The sequence below is a fragment of the Chaetodon trifascialis genome, chromosome 13 (assembly GCF_039877785.1).
Source record: "Chaetodon trifascialis isolate fChaTrf1 chromosome 13, fChaTrf1.hap1, whole genome shotgun sequence".
Lineage (NCBI taxonomy): Eukaryota > Metazoa > Chordata > Actinopteri > Chaetodontiformes > Chaetodontidae > Chaetodon > Chaetodon trifascialis.
In genome coordinates, this window is record NC_092068.1 from 15085194 (window position 1) to 15104562 (window position 19369).

General features: G+C 41.2%; 2 protein-coding genes across 3 annotated transcripts; both read left to right on the forward strand.

The window, feature by feature from the left end:
* The first annotated feature begins 2736 nt into the window (after positions 1-2736).
* On the forward strand, positions 2737-6665 carry LOC139341654 (phosphoglycerate mutase 1-like). Its single transcript, XM_070978256.1, has 4 exons — positions 2737-3056; positions 3824-4098; positions 4780-4960; positions 5400-6665. The coding sequence occupies exons 1-4, from the start codon at positions 2918-2920 to the stop codon at positions 5567-5569; spliced, it is 765 nt and encodes a 254-aa protein (XP_070834357.1). The 5' UTR covers positions 2737-2917; the 3' UTR covers positions 5570-6665.
* A 1645-nt stretch (positions 6666-8310) lies between these two features.
* Positions 8311-18616, forward strand: slf2 (SMC5-SMC6 complex localization factor 2). Of its 2 annotated transcripts, XM_070978109.1 has the most exons (20): positions 8331-8468; positions 9207-9241; positions 10716-11248; positions 11354-11566; positions 11980-12025; positions 12494-13833; positions 13949-14031; positions 14115-14228; positions 14324-14491; positions 14823-14928; positions 15037-15124; positions 15238-15379; positions 15486-15573; positions 15669-15845; positions 15951-16045; positions 16162-16363; positions 16493-16570; positions 16713-16799; positions 17191-17259; positions 17382-18616. In XM_070978109.1, exons 3-20 carry the CDS (start codon positions 10781-10783, stop codon positions 17826-17828), a joined length of 4011 nt encoding a protein of 1336 aa, XP_070834210.1. In that variant the 5' UTR covers positions 8331-8468; positions 9207-9241; positions 10716-10780; the 3' UTR covers positions 17829-18616. The 2 variants fall into 2 exon arrangements, with proteins under 2 accessions (XP_070834211.1, XP_070834210.1); XM_070978110.1 differs by lacking the exon at positions 9207-9241 and having other exon boundaries at positions 8311-8468.
* Positions 18617-19369: the final 753 nt, after the last annotated feature.

Genomic DNA, 19369 nt, shown 5'->3' on the forward strand with positions numbered 1-19369 from the left:
GTCAGAAAAAAACAGCACATTCAAAAGTACATCTAAGACCATGACACTGAAAAAAAAAAAAACATATTTTAATTATTTGATCAATATTTTACAATACATTGTCATAAATATGTGCAATACTTTGGTAGCAACCACAGCAAAATGAAGCCAGAATAACATAACATGAACGTGCTGAAGAACAAGAGAAACGTCTAAATTTAAAGGTCATAGACAGCATAGTTTCTGATGGACTTCAGGGTGCAGTGACTAGAAGATCCTTACATGTTTTAAGTCACTTCTGACTGCTCAAGATTGTGAACTATGATTTCATTTACCCACTAGGAGGCGCAATAGTGCTTCACAATTTGCCAGAGAGTAGTGAAATCTTCTGTCACCTGGCCTGCATGAAATACAGCAACGTTTCAAAACCAAAACTGACACTTTCTCTTAGACCACAGCAGAAATCCACAAGCAGAACTGCTTCTTTTCAAATACATAACATAGGCCAAAATCTGTTTTTAGCCACAGTATGAGTATGTACTATAATGCTACCATACAGATAAAGTAGAGGTACAAATGCAGTTTAAAAAATCTATGTATCAGTTCATATTCTGTATAATGGCAACATGGCATAGCAGGCACAAACAGCTGTAATCCAATGCAATAAAAATAAAGACTGTGTGCAACAGCTTGAACAAGATTTGGTCATGTGTCAATTGAACTCAGATAATGAATCTCTGACATGGTGAGGAGCAAAACACTGGAGAGAGTTAAGGTCAACTTGCAACATCAGAATAGCTCGAGTTCACCCTGAGGCCAATGGCACATTTTTATAAACTCTTTTTACCGTAAGATGCATTGATGTGCTGTGTGCTTTTTCTTTTTCTGGAGCTTTCAGCAGTTTTACTTGCCCTTCATCAAAGAATAGACTTTGCTCAGTTATTGTGGAGATGGATGGTTCAGTAACTGGCATGATGACATCCACTGCACTTTGACTGAAATGACAAGCATGAAAGTTATAAAGTCTGGTTGAAAGCTTTGGAAAAAGTCATAAGTCTAGTCCTGGCCTGCTGTAGTTCCAGTTAGGTGTACATGGAAATAGTGTTGCACCAGTTGGAGGGGTGTCTTTACCTCCTTTAAAGCTTGGCTCATTTTCAGCATCTGCAAAACTCATCCAGAAGCATGAAAGCAGAGATACATTTAATCCTGTATTCTGAGAATAAACAGGAAAACGTGGAGGCATTTTTTTTACAGAAGACATTTTGATGTGTCAGGAAAAAGTACAGGTGCAAATAATAAAATGAATGAATCCCTTTATTTCAGATTCCTGGTATTGCGCATGCCTTTCACTGTCATGACTTACTGGGGCACTTGAAAGGAAGAGAACCATTGTTAACGTTATTAGTAACAACTGTGCTTTCAAGTCAGAATTTCTGCTGTAAAAAAAAACACTAAAGATCATTAAAAACCTGTTGAATTAAATGTACAGAGAGCTGTAAAGAGCTGAGAATGTCACCAATAACTGTTTACTTTCTCTTGGAGTTCATCCTGTTGTTGTTGTTGTTGTTGTGTTGTTGGGTGAGGAAAAGTTGTGTTTGACTAGGAAAAAATCAACTACACACAGCCTGAAGCACAATAAAATCTTGACATCAACGGTATACTGACAGACAGACAAACACACAACAACAACAAAAGCCAAAATAAAAGAAATCAGCACGGTAGAAAACAATCAACTATTATGAGATGGTTGGAGACAGAGAATGGAGTAAATGGAGCAGTGCTCTCCGATAAAGCATGCTGTGGGTTTCCAGCAAGGTAAAATAAGCAGTAACGCAAGTATACAATTATAGTGTGCATGCAGAGGAACAAACTGAAGTTTTGTTTTCCAATATGCAATGTATGTCCTGTCGTTACTGATATTTTCTAATGGACCTGCTCAAACCTGACCAGCAAACATCTCCTCAGCCCTTTACGCCTTTAGCACCTCTCTGAAGATGCATCACATGACTGTTAGTGTCAGTGCTGCTCCCGGTCATTTGCAGCTTTGCTGCTTTAAAGTTATTATAGTAGTCTCACTTCAACAGTTAGGTGGCCAAGTTCGCCACCCACAGATGAGAAGGAAGAAAAGCAACTGTTGGGCGAGGACTGAAAGAGAGGAGACAAAAGCAGGCAATCCATGAAGAGGAGGATTCATTGATCATCTTGATATAATCATCTGAAAAGAATTCTCTGTATAGATTTCTCACTTGCTTCGTCCATATACTTCCTTCAGGGGTCCCTATGGTCATTATGAATAAAGAAAAGTGCAAAGTCTAAAAATCCCTGTCAGCTGCTTTATTTTCCCTTTGACATGGGTTTTCAAACATGAGTGAAACATTTAAGTTACACCTTACTTTGGACCATCATTATGATGAGAGAAGCTATACCCACCTTTAAATGGTATATGTCTACATGCATGCTACTTTTCTTCTTATTATTTTATTTACCATATTATGATAGATAGATAGATAGATAGATAGATAGATAGATAGATAGATAGATAGATAGATAGATAGATAGATAGATAGATAGATAGATAGATAGATAGATAGATAGATAGATAGATAGATAGATAGATAGAATACGATGAAAAGTCAATAGAGTGCAATGTACAGTATGAAGGTCAGGGAACGGTCCCCGCCGCTGACGCCCACCGCTGTCATTGGTCGGGGAATCAAAGTGACGTACTTTGGCGGAATTTCATTGGATATGAACACCAGGAAGTATGGGAGTAACCAATCCGCGGGATAAAAGTCCTCACCGGTTTGACAGCAGCAGAGTGGACCTGTCCTCTTCTCTGGAGTGAGGAGTTTTCAATTGAACATCCTCTGTGTCGGTTTGTGAAGTTGCTTTTTTAACAGGTTTGCCTTCGTCGAACTCACATAATTTCTACTCAGTCATGGCTGCCTACAAATTAGTGTTGATTCGCCACGGAGAGAGCAACTGGAACCAGGAGAATCGGTTCTGCGGCTGGTTCGATGCAGATTTGAGCAAAACCGGTGAGAAGGAGGCGAGGAGAGGTGGACAAGCCCTGAAAGGTGAGGAGGAACTCAGTCATGTCGCTCCCATCATCGTCTGTAATATCTGTGAAATACTGCCGGCCAGTGCACGTCTACGATTGCATAACAGCCTCTGCATCAGACCACAGACCGCCCCGAGGCATCAGGGATGTGTGCAAGATGTGCAGAGGTGATGAGGTGGCTTCAGTGGCACAGTGTTATACAGAGAAATGTAGGATCCTGCTGAATTATGTTTAAAACGTTGAAAAAATTGTGAAAAATTCTCATCACAATTTTCGTCATTTTTTTAAGCAAAAATGTCAAATATTATTTTGCTCCAGCCCCTCACATGCAATAACTTGCTGTTTTTCTTTGTCATTTGTGACAATAAATAGAATTTGGACAGGAGTCAGCTGTAAAACTAGAGCTGTGTAAAAAATGTCCTACAATAATTGCATTTTTATGTATATATGTGTGTGTGTGTGTGTGTGTGTGTGTGTGTGTGTGTGTGTGTGTGTGTGTGTGTGTGTGCAATGCAATATATCTATCTATATATATATATAGATTTATATATATGTAATAGTACCATTAACTATTTAATCTGCTAGTAGTAATATTCACTGTTAATATAAAATAATACAGAATTAAGTTTTTATAAGTTGAAAAAATGAGGTGAATTGGTCATTCTGTGAAAACGTATTAACTAAATGAGGGGGCACAAAGAAGCAGACGCAGCTCCAAGTGGAATTTTCTTCTAACAGTTGCAGTCAAAATACCTTTAACTCCTGTTTATCTCACTGTCACAGATGCTGGCTTTGAGTTTGACATTTGCTACACCTCTGTGCTGAAGCGAGCCACCAGGACGCTGTGGCTGGTCCTGGACAGCATTGACCAGATGTGGGTGCCAGTGCATCGGACCTGGCGGCTCAATGAACGCCACTACGGAGGCCTGACAGGGCTAAACAAGGCAGAGACGGCTGCCAAGCACGGAGAGGCTCAGGTGAAGATCTGGAGGCGCTCATTTGATATTCCTCCTCCCCCCATGGGCCCAGACCATGACTACTACACTGTCATCAGCAAGGTAAGATATGGTATCTACAGTCCGTACACACAACCACGGAGCTTTGTTGACCTGTGAGGAAAGAAATGCTTTGGTACACATTGAACAACAATGTGCACAAAGAAGAGGCATGACGACAGGGAGCTCTGCAGTCAGGTTCTGTAATCAGCTATGTCGCCATGAACAAGTCAAATCAGCAGAAATGACTCGAGTGCTTCGAGTGAAAATACCACATTTAAGGTCATGTGTCTGAGTGTTTTTGTTCACAGCACAGCCACCTTCAATATACAAATGTTTGACACAAGAAACAGTTCAAATGTAATCTGACCGCCACACCACACACTGGCGATATAGTCCCTTATTGTTTGGTAGCATGTGCTCCAATGTTATTACCTAATAGTATGTCCGAGGTGAGTTAATGTATGACTGGCAAGAATGAGGTCTGCCAGGTTCAAGTTCAAAGTTCAGCCAAGATGGAAACTGATTGGAACAACATGTCCTCATACCTAAACAGCTGAATGGAACCATTGGTAAAGAGGTAGCCTGGAAATGACACTTAACATGTCACCATACTGTTTGCTCTCTATTTGTGTACAACAGGTTTCTATGGAAGGGGATTAAAAACAAAGATGTCCAGTATTTTTTTGCTGTCTCTATTTTGGTCTAGTATGCATTTACATATTGAGATTGTCTTCCCTGCAGGATCGTCGCTATGCAGACCTGACTGAGGACCAGCTTCCTTCCTGTGAGAGCCTTAAGGACACCATTGCGCGGGCGCTGCCATACTGGAATGAGGAGATCGCCCCTCAGATCAAAAAGGGAAAGAGGGTGCTCATTGCCGCCCATGGAAACAGTCTGAGGGGGATTGTTAAGCACCTTGAGGGTGGGTGTTGACATGATGACAGACAAATTTTTAAGACCAGTGTGCACTGAAAGGAGCAGTGTGTTTTCATGTTTCACATCCACTGTAGATTCTCCTGCACTTGGACAGGAGGGGGGTGAGGTGCAGTGTGTCGAGTTGGTTGCAGTGTGCATCCTCACCACTAGATGCCACTAAATCCTACACACTGATCCTTAAAGATGTTCAATAAATAATTTATGGATGGGTACTTATATGTCCCATTAACATGTTTATTTGTGGAATATTAATAATGTGACATTATGAGAGTTATATATTGTACAGATATAGATGTACACTTTAGTGAATGCATACAGTATACAACCACATGGTGATCCAGTGATACCATGTTTACAAAACAACACACTGAAAATTGCCCAGTTCTGTCTGTAACTGGCCTGTTTGTATGTGCTGCCAATTGCAGGAATGTCAGATGAAGCCATCATGGAACTGAACCTGCCAACTGGCATCCCCATCCTCTATGAGCTCGACAAGAACCTGAAGCCCTTGAAGCCGATGCAGTTCCTGGGAGACGAGGAGACTGTACGCAAAGCCATGGAGGCTGTGGCTGCTCAGGGAAAGGCCAAGAAGTAAAGCCCCATTCTGTGTATGACAGTGTAGACTTCCCTAACCGCCGGCCTCAAATTAGCGTTCTTCCTAAATCCTAATTTATTTTGGATTGTAATACATGATGAGTACACTGTAGATTGTTGTCAGAGCTAAGCTCACTCTACTTGCACAGTACAGGGACAGTAGAAGGTGAACAGTTGGGATACATTAGGACCAGGGAACCCACCACTCTCAAGAGAGTGTAAATAGTTTTTGTTAAAATGGTCCATTAGTATTAGAACTTTAAAACAGATAGTATAGGTCTTTCCTACAAGTCTTAAACTGTGATGTCTTAGGCTGCAATCTTAAAAGTCAGGGTAAAAGGTAATTAAGCCAATTACAGAAAAAACTGTAAAATCCTGGCTGTGGTCACTGCCAGTCAGGCTCCTGTGTCTGTTTTGATGCTCCATACACATGAGTGGAGACAGACCTCTTGCTGTGGCCTCTGTTGTGAGATTATTTTCCAAGTGCATTGATGTTGGTAAGGACATTATATCCACGTGTCACTTTTCAAAGCATTTAACTGATGCATTCCACTGACAAAGCGATGTAATTCTGCAGTCTCTTGAGAGCAGTTAGGACAGCTAAACAGTCCTTTTCTCTTACCTTTTCTGTCTGTGAATGTTTTTTGGCCTGTCCTTGTATGTCGTTGCTGTCTGTGTTGTGTTTGAGAATTTGTATTTTTCTCTTTGTGTTTCATCAAGGGTAGCCGAGTACTAACGGTGCTAAATACTGCATTGTCAATCCCCCAGTTTCACAGTACCATTGTGAAGCATGAATACCGAAGTTAAAAAAAATGTAGCTGTTGTCTTTGTTACACTGTATGACTGCCTTTGGTCTGTCTTTGCCTCTTGGTGCCCGAGTATATATGTGCCGCCAACTCCTGTTCCTGCAGTAAATGCCTACAGCTGGCCTCACAGCCTAATGAAACAGCAGTGGTGGTTGTAGGAAAACTGCTTGGATTTGGTTTGCAATCTCTCATTATGTCTAACAGTACATTTTAAATGTAATTCTCTCTGCATTGGTTAAATGTGCCCTGAAAGCGCTGATGTAATACATGTACAACAATGTGCAAATCTAATGCTTTTGTGTCAGCTTGTGTTGTATGGATGAGTTTTATTTTAGTTCCTACAATATTGTTCAGTATTATTCCAGTGTTGGTGGTCAGGCCTGCTTTTACCAACAGCATAATTAAAGTAATATTGTAATTGTGGAAATCATATTTTAAAACAAATTCTTGTAACCTTTTGAACAGACAGAAAACCAACTTTGCCAGATCATAAATTTATTCTTTAAAAAAAAAAAAAATTCTTATAATTCCAAAGAGAACCTCGTCCAACCGCTTCACACAGGTAAGTGAACAGAAACCACTGACTGAATAAAACAGCCATATTTGTAATACCTGAGGGTGATAACAGAGACGCCATAATAAATATTAGAACACTAACAAATACTTTAAGCAGTGAGGAGATGAACCATAGTTGAGTTTCGAATTCCTGTTGGACTCCAAGTTCCATAATGCAGTGTCTATGGTCTCGGTTTCAGGCGGGAGAAGGGCTCTGTAAAATCTTGGTATTTCACTCAGGTGGGTGTGGTTTTGCGGGATGTAGTCCGCGCAGAGTGACAGTTTCACCCTGAGGGTGAGGAAGATGGGGTGTGTTTGGTCTGCGTGCTTGGAGATGATGAAAATAAATTGCACTTGTTTTATTGTAGGCCTTGTGTGAAAACTTGCGTTGCAGAACACAAATCCAGAACGGTTTTGATTTGATGAAATTGAGAAGTTAGGCCAAGTGGCCAAATGCAGCACAGCCATCTAAATGTCAATATATATTAGCATTACTTAGTTGTACAAAATTTCCAGTATAATGTTCAGATAGTGAGTTTAAGACTTTATCGACGGTCAGTTTTAATGGATTGTTTGCAGATGACGTCACATCGCTCCTTCATTGTGGCGCAAACTGTAGATGGAGGGCCGGAAGTGGATTTCTGCATGGGAAGCACTATAACAAACACTCAAAATGCCTATTTTTTTTGCACGTTTACAGTTCCTCAGATTAATTAAACCAAAAACCATGAGGAGTTTTGATTGATCACCAATTGTTGTTGTTCATAAGGATGAAAATGCAAGAAATTGACCCAAAAACGGTGACAAAAAAAAAAAAGAAGCTTGTTAGCCGGCTGCAGTCGGGAGGAGCTGAGTCAGCTAATGGTGGAAATGGTGTAACATTAGCTATTGTTTTAAATCTGTGGTGATTGATTGAAGTAATAACCGCAAGGCTAATCCACACAACAATAAAAGCTACACACCCTGACAAAAACAAAACGACACTCATACACTTTTGTATAGAGGTCATGGACCCAACCACAAACAAGAAAACTGTCTGTCTCTATACTTTTGTATGCTTTCATTCGTTTTCTAGATTACAACGACGTCTGAATGACCAGGCAGTTGGTTATATCTACTGCTTCAGTAGCAGCAAAAACTTTCAGTTCAGCTGAAAAATCGCTTCTCTTCATAACATATGGACCACATCCAACATATGTTCTTTTTTCTCTTGGTTTCTCTTATAATTCCATCTAATCTAGCCCAGCAAGAACTTTCCATCCTTTCATACATTGCATTTTCCACTTCCGGCCCTCCGTCCTAATTTAACTTCACGTGACTGCATATAACCTATATCTTATTCAAAAAGTGACGCAATGCTTTGTAACGCAGGACGTAAGGCACCGCCCCCGGATGAAATACCAAGATTTTAGTAGGTCCGGCTGGGTAAGACCGTGCCGATGAGGCGAGTTTAGCCCGTTATTGTTGCTGTCTGCGGTTTTAGACAGCCTGCCCAGTCCACAAAATGAACAGAGAAACAGAAAATCGAGGAAACACTTGGTAAGAAACCCTGCGGACTTTGACTGCGCTCCATTGTTAAGCTGTTGGCGCGTTAGCTAGCTAGCTACACGGAGCACTTCCTGAAACAACGGCTTGCTCATATGCAGTTTTCATATTCCGCTAACGTTAACGTGAGCAGTTGTAAAACGTTAGTAAAGTTGGCCCGGCACAGAGAGGAAGACCTCCATGTAGTTTTGCTCTGAAAGTACGTAACGCTTAAGTAATTAGTTAATGCTAACTCATAACACTGCCATGTTGCTTTAACTTTGTAAACACGACCTTATTTACAGTTTACTGGCTAACATGTGTTTATCTAAACTAAACTAGCGTTAGCAAGCCATTTTCAGTTGCTTGCTTAAACGCTGCAAATATTTATCTCTGTCACTGTTAACGTTACTAAGTGAACTCTAGGTTATGTTTTTGTGACTGGGACAATGCGGTGGTGGTACCGCTGAATAATATGTCAAAGCGACGCAACCGTGAGTGAAAACTAATCCCCTTAATCTTCAAAATATGTGCCGCTGAACCTGTGTTGTGACTTCACGTAGCATGCTGTGATTGGTAGCCAAGCAGAAATTGGCAGGCAGGTATCTTCCTTGTTTCGTGTTAAGTTTGTCGGGTTTTTCGACACTTTTTTTATCGTTTCATTCGAGAACTGCACAGCTAAGCTGCATTGTTGTCGTCTTAGAAACAAACTACCCAAACATGATCGGCCTCCCCTCTCTGGCTTTCTTGCAGAGCACTTTCAGAATACTTTTCCCCGAGGAGTAAAGGTGGGTCATAGTGTCAGATCCAGCATCTTCAAGTGTTGATATCTCGGAAAAATAAGTATATTTAGCTGAGTCTACTACTTGCGCAAATGTATGCATTTTTTCGTTGTGCACTTAAACCTGCTGTGTAGTGAGGGAGGGAACAGCACCGTCTGTTAGGCGGTTTTTAATCATAGCCAGGTGTTTTAATTGGGTACCTAAAAGAGGCAGTCTAATATAACCACCCTGCAATAAATCCATGACAGCCCTAATGTTGTTATAATTGTATATTTAGAGGTTAAGATTGCGGATAAGTTACATATTGCACAAGCCATGAGCATGTCTTCTGATCACAAAAGAACAGTTACGGATATGATGTGACATATTGTTGTACTCATTATTATAATCCTGTAATTATCATTTGCAATGCTGCCTGGCCTGATACACAAGCTGCTGTGAGTTCACGATTTCAGTTAGGTGTTCTTTGTTTTTGTTTTTGTTTTTTGCTAATGTCTATACTCCATTGAAGCTTTGGTGGCAGTGTGGGGAAAAGGGATAGGATGGTGTGATGTGATAGGTTAATCGTGTGTTCCCAAAATATACACAATAAGCTGAGCTGGTCCTGGGAGCAACTGAATCAGAGACAGAAATCACTCTCACTTCTGCCTTTTTCTAACTCCTCCTAATGTGGAGTTTCACTCCAAGATCATTCCCATCAATGTTTGCTTTTGGCTGGCCAAGACATTTTTGTTGAATTGGGGTGCTTACCACCATGCATCACTGCCCTCTGAAGTTTATTGGCCTTTTCATTAAGTGATTATACAGGGTGTATCAGCACACTCCTGTGCTCCCAGGTACCTGACACCATTCTCATTAACAGATATCTTCATGGGAAGATACATCAAACACATTCTTGTTCCACTTGGATCCGGACATCATCATATTTGAAGGCACACTCACAGTTTCAAACTTCTCTCATTCTGTTACCATTGTATTCTGCAGGTCACTTAAGGTCACAAAAATAAAAATGTACAGCAACATTAATGTACAGAAAATATCTAATTATGATTATAGTAAATGTATGCTACATGCAATCAGTCAATGTTAGAAGGAAATAATGTGTCTGTCTACTTACATCTGCTGCAAGAGAGAAGGAGTGGAGAGTTGCTTGCATGATGTAATCAACTGCTAAAAGAATCAATTGCATGTCAGTGTGATTTGTAAAAGGAAAAAACATACAAAACTGAGTCTGTTGAAGCAAATCTGTTTGTGCTAAAATAATGTAATAACAAGAGCCTCCTTGTGTCAAGATGTGACACATGACAAAGAAAAGCGTCACATGGGGGGGGTGGCACAGCTGATATGAACCGATACTATAAGCATTGTGGGCCCTGACTTGCTGACAACATGTCAAACCTGTTCACACTTGAGTATTCAGTGACACCTGATATTTTAGGAGACTTGAGACCATAAAGTGCAAATGTTTCATCTGTTTCAGTGAAGAACCTCACACTCCAGGGGCGCTCCCTACCTCATTTCACATCTTTTCTCCAAGAGACTCCAATGAAGCCCACTCAGGTCCCTAACCGGCTTCCTGACCCACCACTCAAGGGGGTGTTGCCATTTCACAGCCCTGAGCTGTTCCACCGAGACAGACTTGGTCCACCACAGCACCCTCCTCAGCATCTGGGATCAAACTATTCCTCAGGGTTTGTTCAAATCAGCCCAGCAGCAGATAGGCACCATTCCATGCCAAGAGACAGACCGGGTCCTCTGCATCACTCTGCTCAACCTCCAGGGTCTTTCTTCGCCAGACTTGCTCCAGTCAGTCCAACTAACAATGGAACTTCAGCTAATAAGCCACAGCCCTCGCCTCCCAGTATTCTTCCTGCATCCATCCAATTCATGAGGGATTTAAGCAACCATTCTCCATCCTCCCACATCAGGAGAGGTCAAGTGACTAAATCTAAGGCTGCTTCATCTTACTCAGGAAGTAAAAATGTAACTACGCAAAGGCAAGAATCAAATAAGGTATTCTTTTCTCTTTTTTCAACCTAGATTTGTTTAAAATGTCTTGTTTATGACAAGTTCTATGGCAGCCATGTGATGCTGAAGTGTTGTGGCTGTTATTGTTAGGCTCAATCCAGTGATGTGAGGAGTTCTGTACATGCTGTCAAGCTCCCCAGGCCTCCTGTGACCTCACCATTCAACACTACAGCAGCTCAAGAAGGTGGTCCACTGCTCCACTCAGACTCTCTGAGGGGCCACCATCCTTCTCCAAGTACCCAGTCTTCTGACAGGAGTGGTTGCTCCAGTTTACCCACACTCAAACCTGTGGCTCCTTGTCAGGTGATGTTTATTGTATATTTAATGAATCATCGAGTTTTGGGCTTTGATGATACATATTGAGATACATGTTCTCAACCATGGTAATAGGATTTTTAAAACAAAGAGGCAGGTGATACAGTTTTATAATCAGACTGAAGTGCCATTTTTGTTTGACCTTGTCTGACACCGTTTCCATGGTAGCATTTTTCCTGTTTGAGACATGTTGTTATTTTGCCTCTAATCGGTCAATAGTGAGAAATATATCCATCCTACCATTGTCAGTCAACACAGACGCTGCAGTAGCAGTTGCTTAGATCAGATAGATAGATATCTTTTGTCATTGATCGTATAGGATTCAGAGTAATGCTCTTACTGCTGTTGTGAATTCATCATAGGAAATAACTTGTTTGTTTGTTTGTTTTTTTCTTTTTTAGGACCAACAACATAAACGAACATGTTCAAGTGAAAAGTCAATTTCAGGTAATAATGGCAACGTGAATCACTACGCTAATTAAAGTATCCACAGATTGTAAAGCTGCATTTGTTTTGCTTTAGTAGTTGTTTAAAAAGTAACCATAAAATTCAGATATAAGCCTACAGATCAGTACATGTTGGCCTCTATAAAAAATGTTTTCATTATTCCTTTTTCTGTACTGCTCACATGCAGATTTTAGTAACTGTCCATTTTCCACTATACCACCTCTTACTTATACAGCTGCAGTCCTTAATTTTGTTGGCACTGCAGTGACAGCAAGCAAAATGTTTACTTTTGTAGTGTGAATACTCTGAGGATGTCACTGACCTGTATGTGATGTGAATTCGCTGTACTTGGCTGGTGAAGATGGCTCTGGGTTTGTCGGATGTGTCTTTAAGGGTCAACAAACACAGTGCCATGTTTAATGTAAATATGTAATGTAAAATTTAGTTTTTGTCTTTTTCTGTCTCTAGCAATTACCATTCACTCATCACAGAAGAGGCGTAGGGATTGTGAGGACTGTGACAACAGTGCCAAGAAGCTGTGTCTTCTGAGTCCAGACTCTGGCAAAGCTAATGTTGGAAACTCGCTCAGCACCTCACTGGTGTCTCAGCCATCGTCGGGGCTTTCTTCGGTCATGGAACTGTCACTCAAAACCACAGATAGCCATCTGTGCGCAGAGCCAGCATGTGGCCAATCAAACCACTTGGAACTATCATCCACATTTAAACCCACCCAGTCATCCTGCACATCACTGTCACCCAAACCTTCGATAAAGAGACCACCGTCAATGGGGGCAAGGCAAGCCTATATAAGTTTCTCTCAGAATCACACTCTGAAATTAACAGATTTAAAATCATCTCCAAAGTTAGGTGAAGGAAATTTGATGAAAAGAAGTGAGGAGAATTATAAAAGGCATAAATCCTCACACGTTCCCCATAAGGACACTGGCAACTCACTTCGTTTTCAGTTAGGCAGCCACCACTCTCGTCATACTCACCACAGTACCTCAGTCTTACCAGCCAGGACAGTGAACAGAGACAGTCAGGTGGAAGAGAGGAGAAAGTTGGACAGTAGCACTACCAAACCAGCCTCAAAGCCAAATTCAGAACAGAACAAAGCTGCCCGCACACGAAGACCTGTCACAATCCCTGATGACATAGCTGATCTCTTCACCCCTGATCCCATGACCTATGTGGTCAACCCTGCCCATAAGACTGCAAAACCCAAGACAAATGGGGGAATCATCAAATCCACTTCAGAGAAAAGTTGTCCGTCCAGTTCCAGTACCACAGTTAGTGGATCCTCGTGTTGCAAAATGCGAAACTCCTCGCCAAGTGTAGCTTTAGAGAGAGTAAAACTTGAAAACCTAAGCTCCTTTTGCCCTAAGGAGAGCGAACTCAAAAACAGGCCAGTCACTTCTTCAGGCATGCAGGCGAAGCTTGAAAGTGTTAAATCTGAAGTGAAGCACACATCCGTCAAGAGCAATGGGAGACCAAGCTCTTCAAACACTGACGCTGCTTCCTCTGAACAAACTTCTAAATCTTACGGTTCTCAGTCTCCACTGCTGGAGGTAAGTGGAGGCGGTAGAAAGCAGGTGAATGAAGAGGATCTTAGTGATGTGGAGCTGGACCTCGGCCTGAGCTTCGCTTTGGATTTGGATCTAACCCAGAGCTCTCATAGCAGCGAGGAAGAGCAGCTGCTGTCCTTGCGGGAGATGATGGAGTGTGTTACCAAGCCTCCAGATACCCCGGAGAAGGGAGCCTTCTCAGAGCCGAGTACACCTGGACATAGTAGCTGCCAATCAAAAACTGTAAGCTCCGCATGACTTGTCTTTTTTGTATTTAAAGTTAGAAATGTAAGATAATCCAACTCACTGAGTGAAAGGATCGGTAAAACTTGTACGTTATTTGTTTTGTTTACCACAGCAGCCATTTCCATCCACCACAAAGTCGTGCATCTACAAGAACAACCTTGATCTGATGCTGAAGGAAATGAACAACAGTAAAAAGTATGTTATTCAGAAAACTCGCATTACTTTTCAATCTGTGCCACAGTTGCTGCAATTTTCTCCGCATTCTTTTCTCCCATCAGAGCGAAAGCATTTGAGACACAACTTCTAACTGCATGTAAAGAAGACCTGCTGAGAATAGCTGAATATGAGGAGGTTGAGGAGAACCCAGGGGAGGGCATCTCCACTGAACACCGGTAAGGAATGCAGAAACACAGTATACCTTGTCACTGGTGTGCAATTGTTGCACAGTAGTTAACTGTAATTATATCAATTATTGTAATTTGTTCAGGGAATTCCTGCAGCGCTACTCATTGATATCCAGTGCAATCAGGGAAGTACCCCCAGGAGAAGTAGTGTTCAACCTGGAGAAGTTTGGCCAAATCTTCAACCATGATACGCTACAACTCAGACAGTGCATGGTCAATCCACAGGGGAGAGCACAGAAAACACTTCTTTGGTGAGTTGTGTTTGTGTCTGTATATACACATGAAGGTTCAGCACAACATATCTTAATAACTGAAGACCTTGGTGTGTCTCTGAGCTTTCATTCCTGACCAGTGTTGGCTCAAACTTTGCCCTTGACCCATGTCAAGCGCAGTATATGGAAATACTGTATGTATTTCCACTGGAAAAGTAAATCTTCGGTGTGCTGTTAGTTCCATCCAGCACTTTATACTGTGGGTTGTATTGAACATTGCAGCCCATTTTGGCCATTAGCAAATCTATGGGCTGTTTTGATAAATAATTAATCAATCCTCTCTCATTTACATTTCTCTGCCCTGTGCCAGGTCCAGCCCTGCTCAACTGAGATTGCATGTAAATATTGGATTGTTCCAGGAAGCTTATGACTGTTGCTCACCCTGTCCAACTCAGGTTACCCGTTTCCTATTCAAGGTAGGCTTCACATACACACACACACACCCATGCCATGTCAGTAGTCCCCCCCCCCCCCCCCCCCAAAATGTCTGAGCAGTAACACTAATCTTTTGTTGATCTTGACAGATGATGTCAGTCCATAATGAGAGGTTGGTATCTGAAAAGATACTACAGGCCCTTTGTGACATTGCCTGCACTGCTGCTTATCAGATAGGTCAGTCCACTCCCCCTCCTCGTTATTTCCTCACTATTGTTAAGACACTGCTAACATGTCTGTTTGTTCTTTGTTTTTTGTGTATATGTTGTTTTTTGTGTATGCATCCTTAGTGAAAAACAGAAGCCAGCAGTTTAAAGTGTGGGTGCCCGGTTTGGCCGATGTGGCGCTGGTCCTGATGAACATGGGAGCTGCGTTTGTTACTCTCTTCCCTTTTGAGAATCTGCAGCCTCCATTCACCGAAGGAGATTTGCTGTAATGTTCCTGTTTATCGCATTACTCATTTCCTAGCTTAAGATATAAGCTGAAAGTTTGTTTGATGTCGTCTTTCATGCGGTTGAATTTGTGTGTGTTTGTGTAGGGAGGACGTCTACATTACAAGCAAGAGTCCCTCCAGTAACAATGAACAAAGACCTTTTCCTGAACACAACTGCAACCACATTTTGAAGGTGAGGAAACAGATGGCCGATAGTTTGCTGTTTACACAGTTTCACCAGTCAGATCATTCACGACTTGGTTGTTGCTCCTGTGTTCTTGTCTGCAGTACCTGTCTTACTGTATGGACCTCTGTCCACGGGCGTACAGCGATGACGAGCTGCTGTTGCTGCTAACTGTGGTGGGAAGAGTTTGCCTGGACACACGGCTCATCCCTCAGTCCAATGTGGAGCTGTACCCCCTACAGTACAAAATTGTCAACAACATCAGGGACTGGGGCGCCATGGTCAGTTCATATGTAAAGCACGAGTAGTGTTTACTGTGTCAGCTATTTTTTTTTTTTTTTTTTTTTTAAATTTAGTCTGAAGTTATTTATCTTAAATGATTGCAGCTGCCCAGAATCTGCCAGGCCCTGACTGATCTGACAGATGACCACCACAACATGTGCCTGTTAGTTCAACTGCTGCCTGACAACATGCGTGGGAAGTAAGTCCTTGTATATGTTCTTCTGTCTCTCATCTGCATGTGTCCATTTCTCCAACACAATGAATATTTTTTTAGATATGTCATTGAACTGTATTGCCTGACTTTTGTTTAAATAGGCAACTACGTCGACATCTGAGCCTGTCCATGATCTCTAAACTGCTAGACGGAAAATGTACTTATAAACCTAAAGAAAAAGAGATTCAGCTCTCTGAACTGAGGCAGTACCTGCCCCGTATGCAACCCTCCTTTCTCCGAGGCATGCTGAGCTGCTCCATCAGGAGTGAGAAAGTAGAAGACGCGGCCAACCTCGACCAACAGGTGAGGATGTGGAAAATGTCTTGCTCTTCAAAATGTTACAGCCTAAAATTAGTTTTCGAGTTTTCATGTCTACTTTTCTTATGATGTGTACATAAAAGAGTCGTATATTGACAGAATTATTTGTTTCAGTCCTACTACCTCTGCTACAGCCTTCTGACTTTGGCAAAAGAAGCTTCCAATTTTCAGTTCTTCCCAGCCCATCAAAAGGTACGACTTCATTTCATTCCCATTTTTTTTTCCTGGTCTTAACTGCTGGGGACTGGTTATTAATCAGCTAATCAATCACAGGGGTCCTTAATATCTTTCAGCCTGTGTTAATGATGCCTTTCCTTCTCTTTTTGGCTCTTAGGAGCAGCTGCTGTTTCTCTCCTCTCAGCTGGAGACGCATGTTAAGTCGGACATAAGAGAGAGCGAGAAGTGTCTTTACCGGAGCAAGGTGAGTACGATGGCAAAAAGAGCTGCAGGTGTTTGTGTGTATCCATGTGTTCTGATGTGGATCCAGATGCTGATTAAAAAATTTGTGAGGGAGTGCAGCCTTGACAGAGATAGGCCCTTTCTGTAAGTTTCTATAACCAGCTTAGAAATCTTGCAGCATATTTTAGGGACCTGTTTGTCCTCTCAGAAACTGGGTCAGACATTTATTTACTAACATGAATATGTAAACGTTATTAATCTTAATAATCACTGTCAATAGCAATGACCTGAGTAAATTACTGCTGCCTTGATTTCAAGATGCAGTCGTGGAAGCCAGTCATTTAAATCAGGGCGTGCTCGCTAGAAGCAGTGTGTTACATGAAACAATGTCCACTTTCCTCCTCTTCCTCCAGTTAAAGGACCTGGTGGCCAGGATCTACACCAAGTGGCAGATGCTCCTTCAGAAGACCAGGCCTCTCCATGTACAGTAGTCACCCTTATATGAATATTTGATTTTAGTCATGTCAGTTCAAACAGGCTTAGTTCAAGAGTCCCCCAATACAGTCAAAAGATGTAAGTCTGATTTCCAATTTTCCTCCCGCAGGGTAAGTTGTATGATTATTGGCAGCCTGTGGAAACCTCAATAAGCAGCAAAGAAAAACAGGAGATGGACAACAGTGATGATGGAGAAGGGTCTGTGATGGAGGACGATGGTGAAGAAGAGGAAACCAGCGGAACTGAAGAGAATGAGGTCATCATGGCTGTTGAGGACAAGGAGGAAGAAGAGGGAGATGATGGGATGGATGACAGAAAGAAGAGAGGGGACAACACAAAGCCAGAAGAAGTGGAGGGAGATGATACGATGGGTGATGCAAAGGAAACAGAGGAAGCGACAGAATTGATACATGAGGAGACGGAGTCTCAAATGCAAGTGGAGTCTCAAGTAATGGATGAGGCCAGACACGTAGAGCATGCTGAGGTACAGACTGAAAATGCTGAGACAAGAGAGACTCAGCATGACCAGGTAGCAGCTTGTGCTTTAGTGTCATAGAGATTTGTTCCCAGGGCTTTTATTGCCTTTGCCTTACTGTTACACTCAGTTTAGACTATCTGCTTAACAACCCTAATCCCCACAAGTCATTGTCAATACAAATATCAATGTCATATTTCTGAGTTTTTGAATTTTTGAAGAGATCACAAACTTTGTTGAGGCCTGAGGCCTTATCTTTTTGTGCTGCACAAGAAGCAAAATACAGATTTATTGTATGTCTTTTTTGAAAAAAAAAACAAAAAAACAAAAACTTGATGTTTATATGTTCAGTGAATTACTTCTGTCATGTGCAATGTGTAAATATGTGGCTATATACAGTATGTGATACATATACATACTGCAGTGGAGAGCCTACAACAAGCTGTTTATTTGGAGGGATTTTTTTAGATTGTTTTTGTCTCCTTTCCAGTTATGTTCATTTGTTAAAATATAGCAATTTCTCAAAAAGACTTTATTTATTGGTGTAAATGTTTTGTTTAGCCAGTCTTGGTAACTGAAAAGCTGACAATGTGTAATATTAAATTATGCTGCAGATCAGTCTCAAGTGTTTCCATTTCAGGCCGATCTGCAGCATAATTGATCATACATCTTTTTCACCAGAAGTTAAAATGAAACACTGACAGGAACACTGTGCATATACGTGATGATCCTGTTTGTTGATTTGTTGTTACAATTTCACTGTTGTGTTGAATGTGTGCATTTTTTTAAACTGCCCTCCTTGGAACCTACTTTTTAATGACAAAAGTACTTTTTTATAGCTTTTGCCAAACAGAAAATAAAATTTATTTAACAAAATTCTTTGTTGCATTTATAAAACATCTCAGGCAAATGTAGTCTGCTTCCATCATTATTACCAGTATATAGTAGTTGTACTAATATACAATAACGAAATTCGAATTGCCCATCAAACTGGATTTTGCTCTGGACTTGCAGTATGTGCAAATTTGAGAGTTTGTGTGATTAATCTTTTGATTTTGCACAATCCAGTTTATAAAATCCTGTCTTACACTGAGTATCGTCTCAAGAAACAAATGCATAAAATTGATGATTAGCATTAAGTACTCTTTATCATTTCAAGTACAACCCATATATAAGTTCAACTAACAACAGTACTCCTTTAATGTAGTATTCAAATTAGCATATAGTTTGACTTGATTTGTAACATAAAATGTCTTTTTCAGTTCACTTTGCGGTCACTGGCTGGAGGCTTAGATCTTTCATCCAGTCTGCAAGGGTCTTTGTCATTAAATTCCCTCATAGATACACTCCAGTTTCACATAGTATCTGTCATTTTGGTTCGTCCATTCTCACTTTATGTCATCAGAAGTGTTCTGTAGTCGATCATTGTGTTGAAAATACAGCTTCCTGTATCTAATGCAGGCAGGAGATGAATGCAGAGTAAGAACCAGCAGCGTATTAAGAATAAAAAAAGTTTAAATAACAAATAGCGTAAACAGAGAATGAACTAACATGAACATCCGTAACTCTGGAAATAAACACAGGTTATATTTACTCTTCTTCTGAATAACACAGGCGTGAAA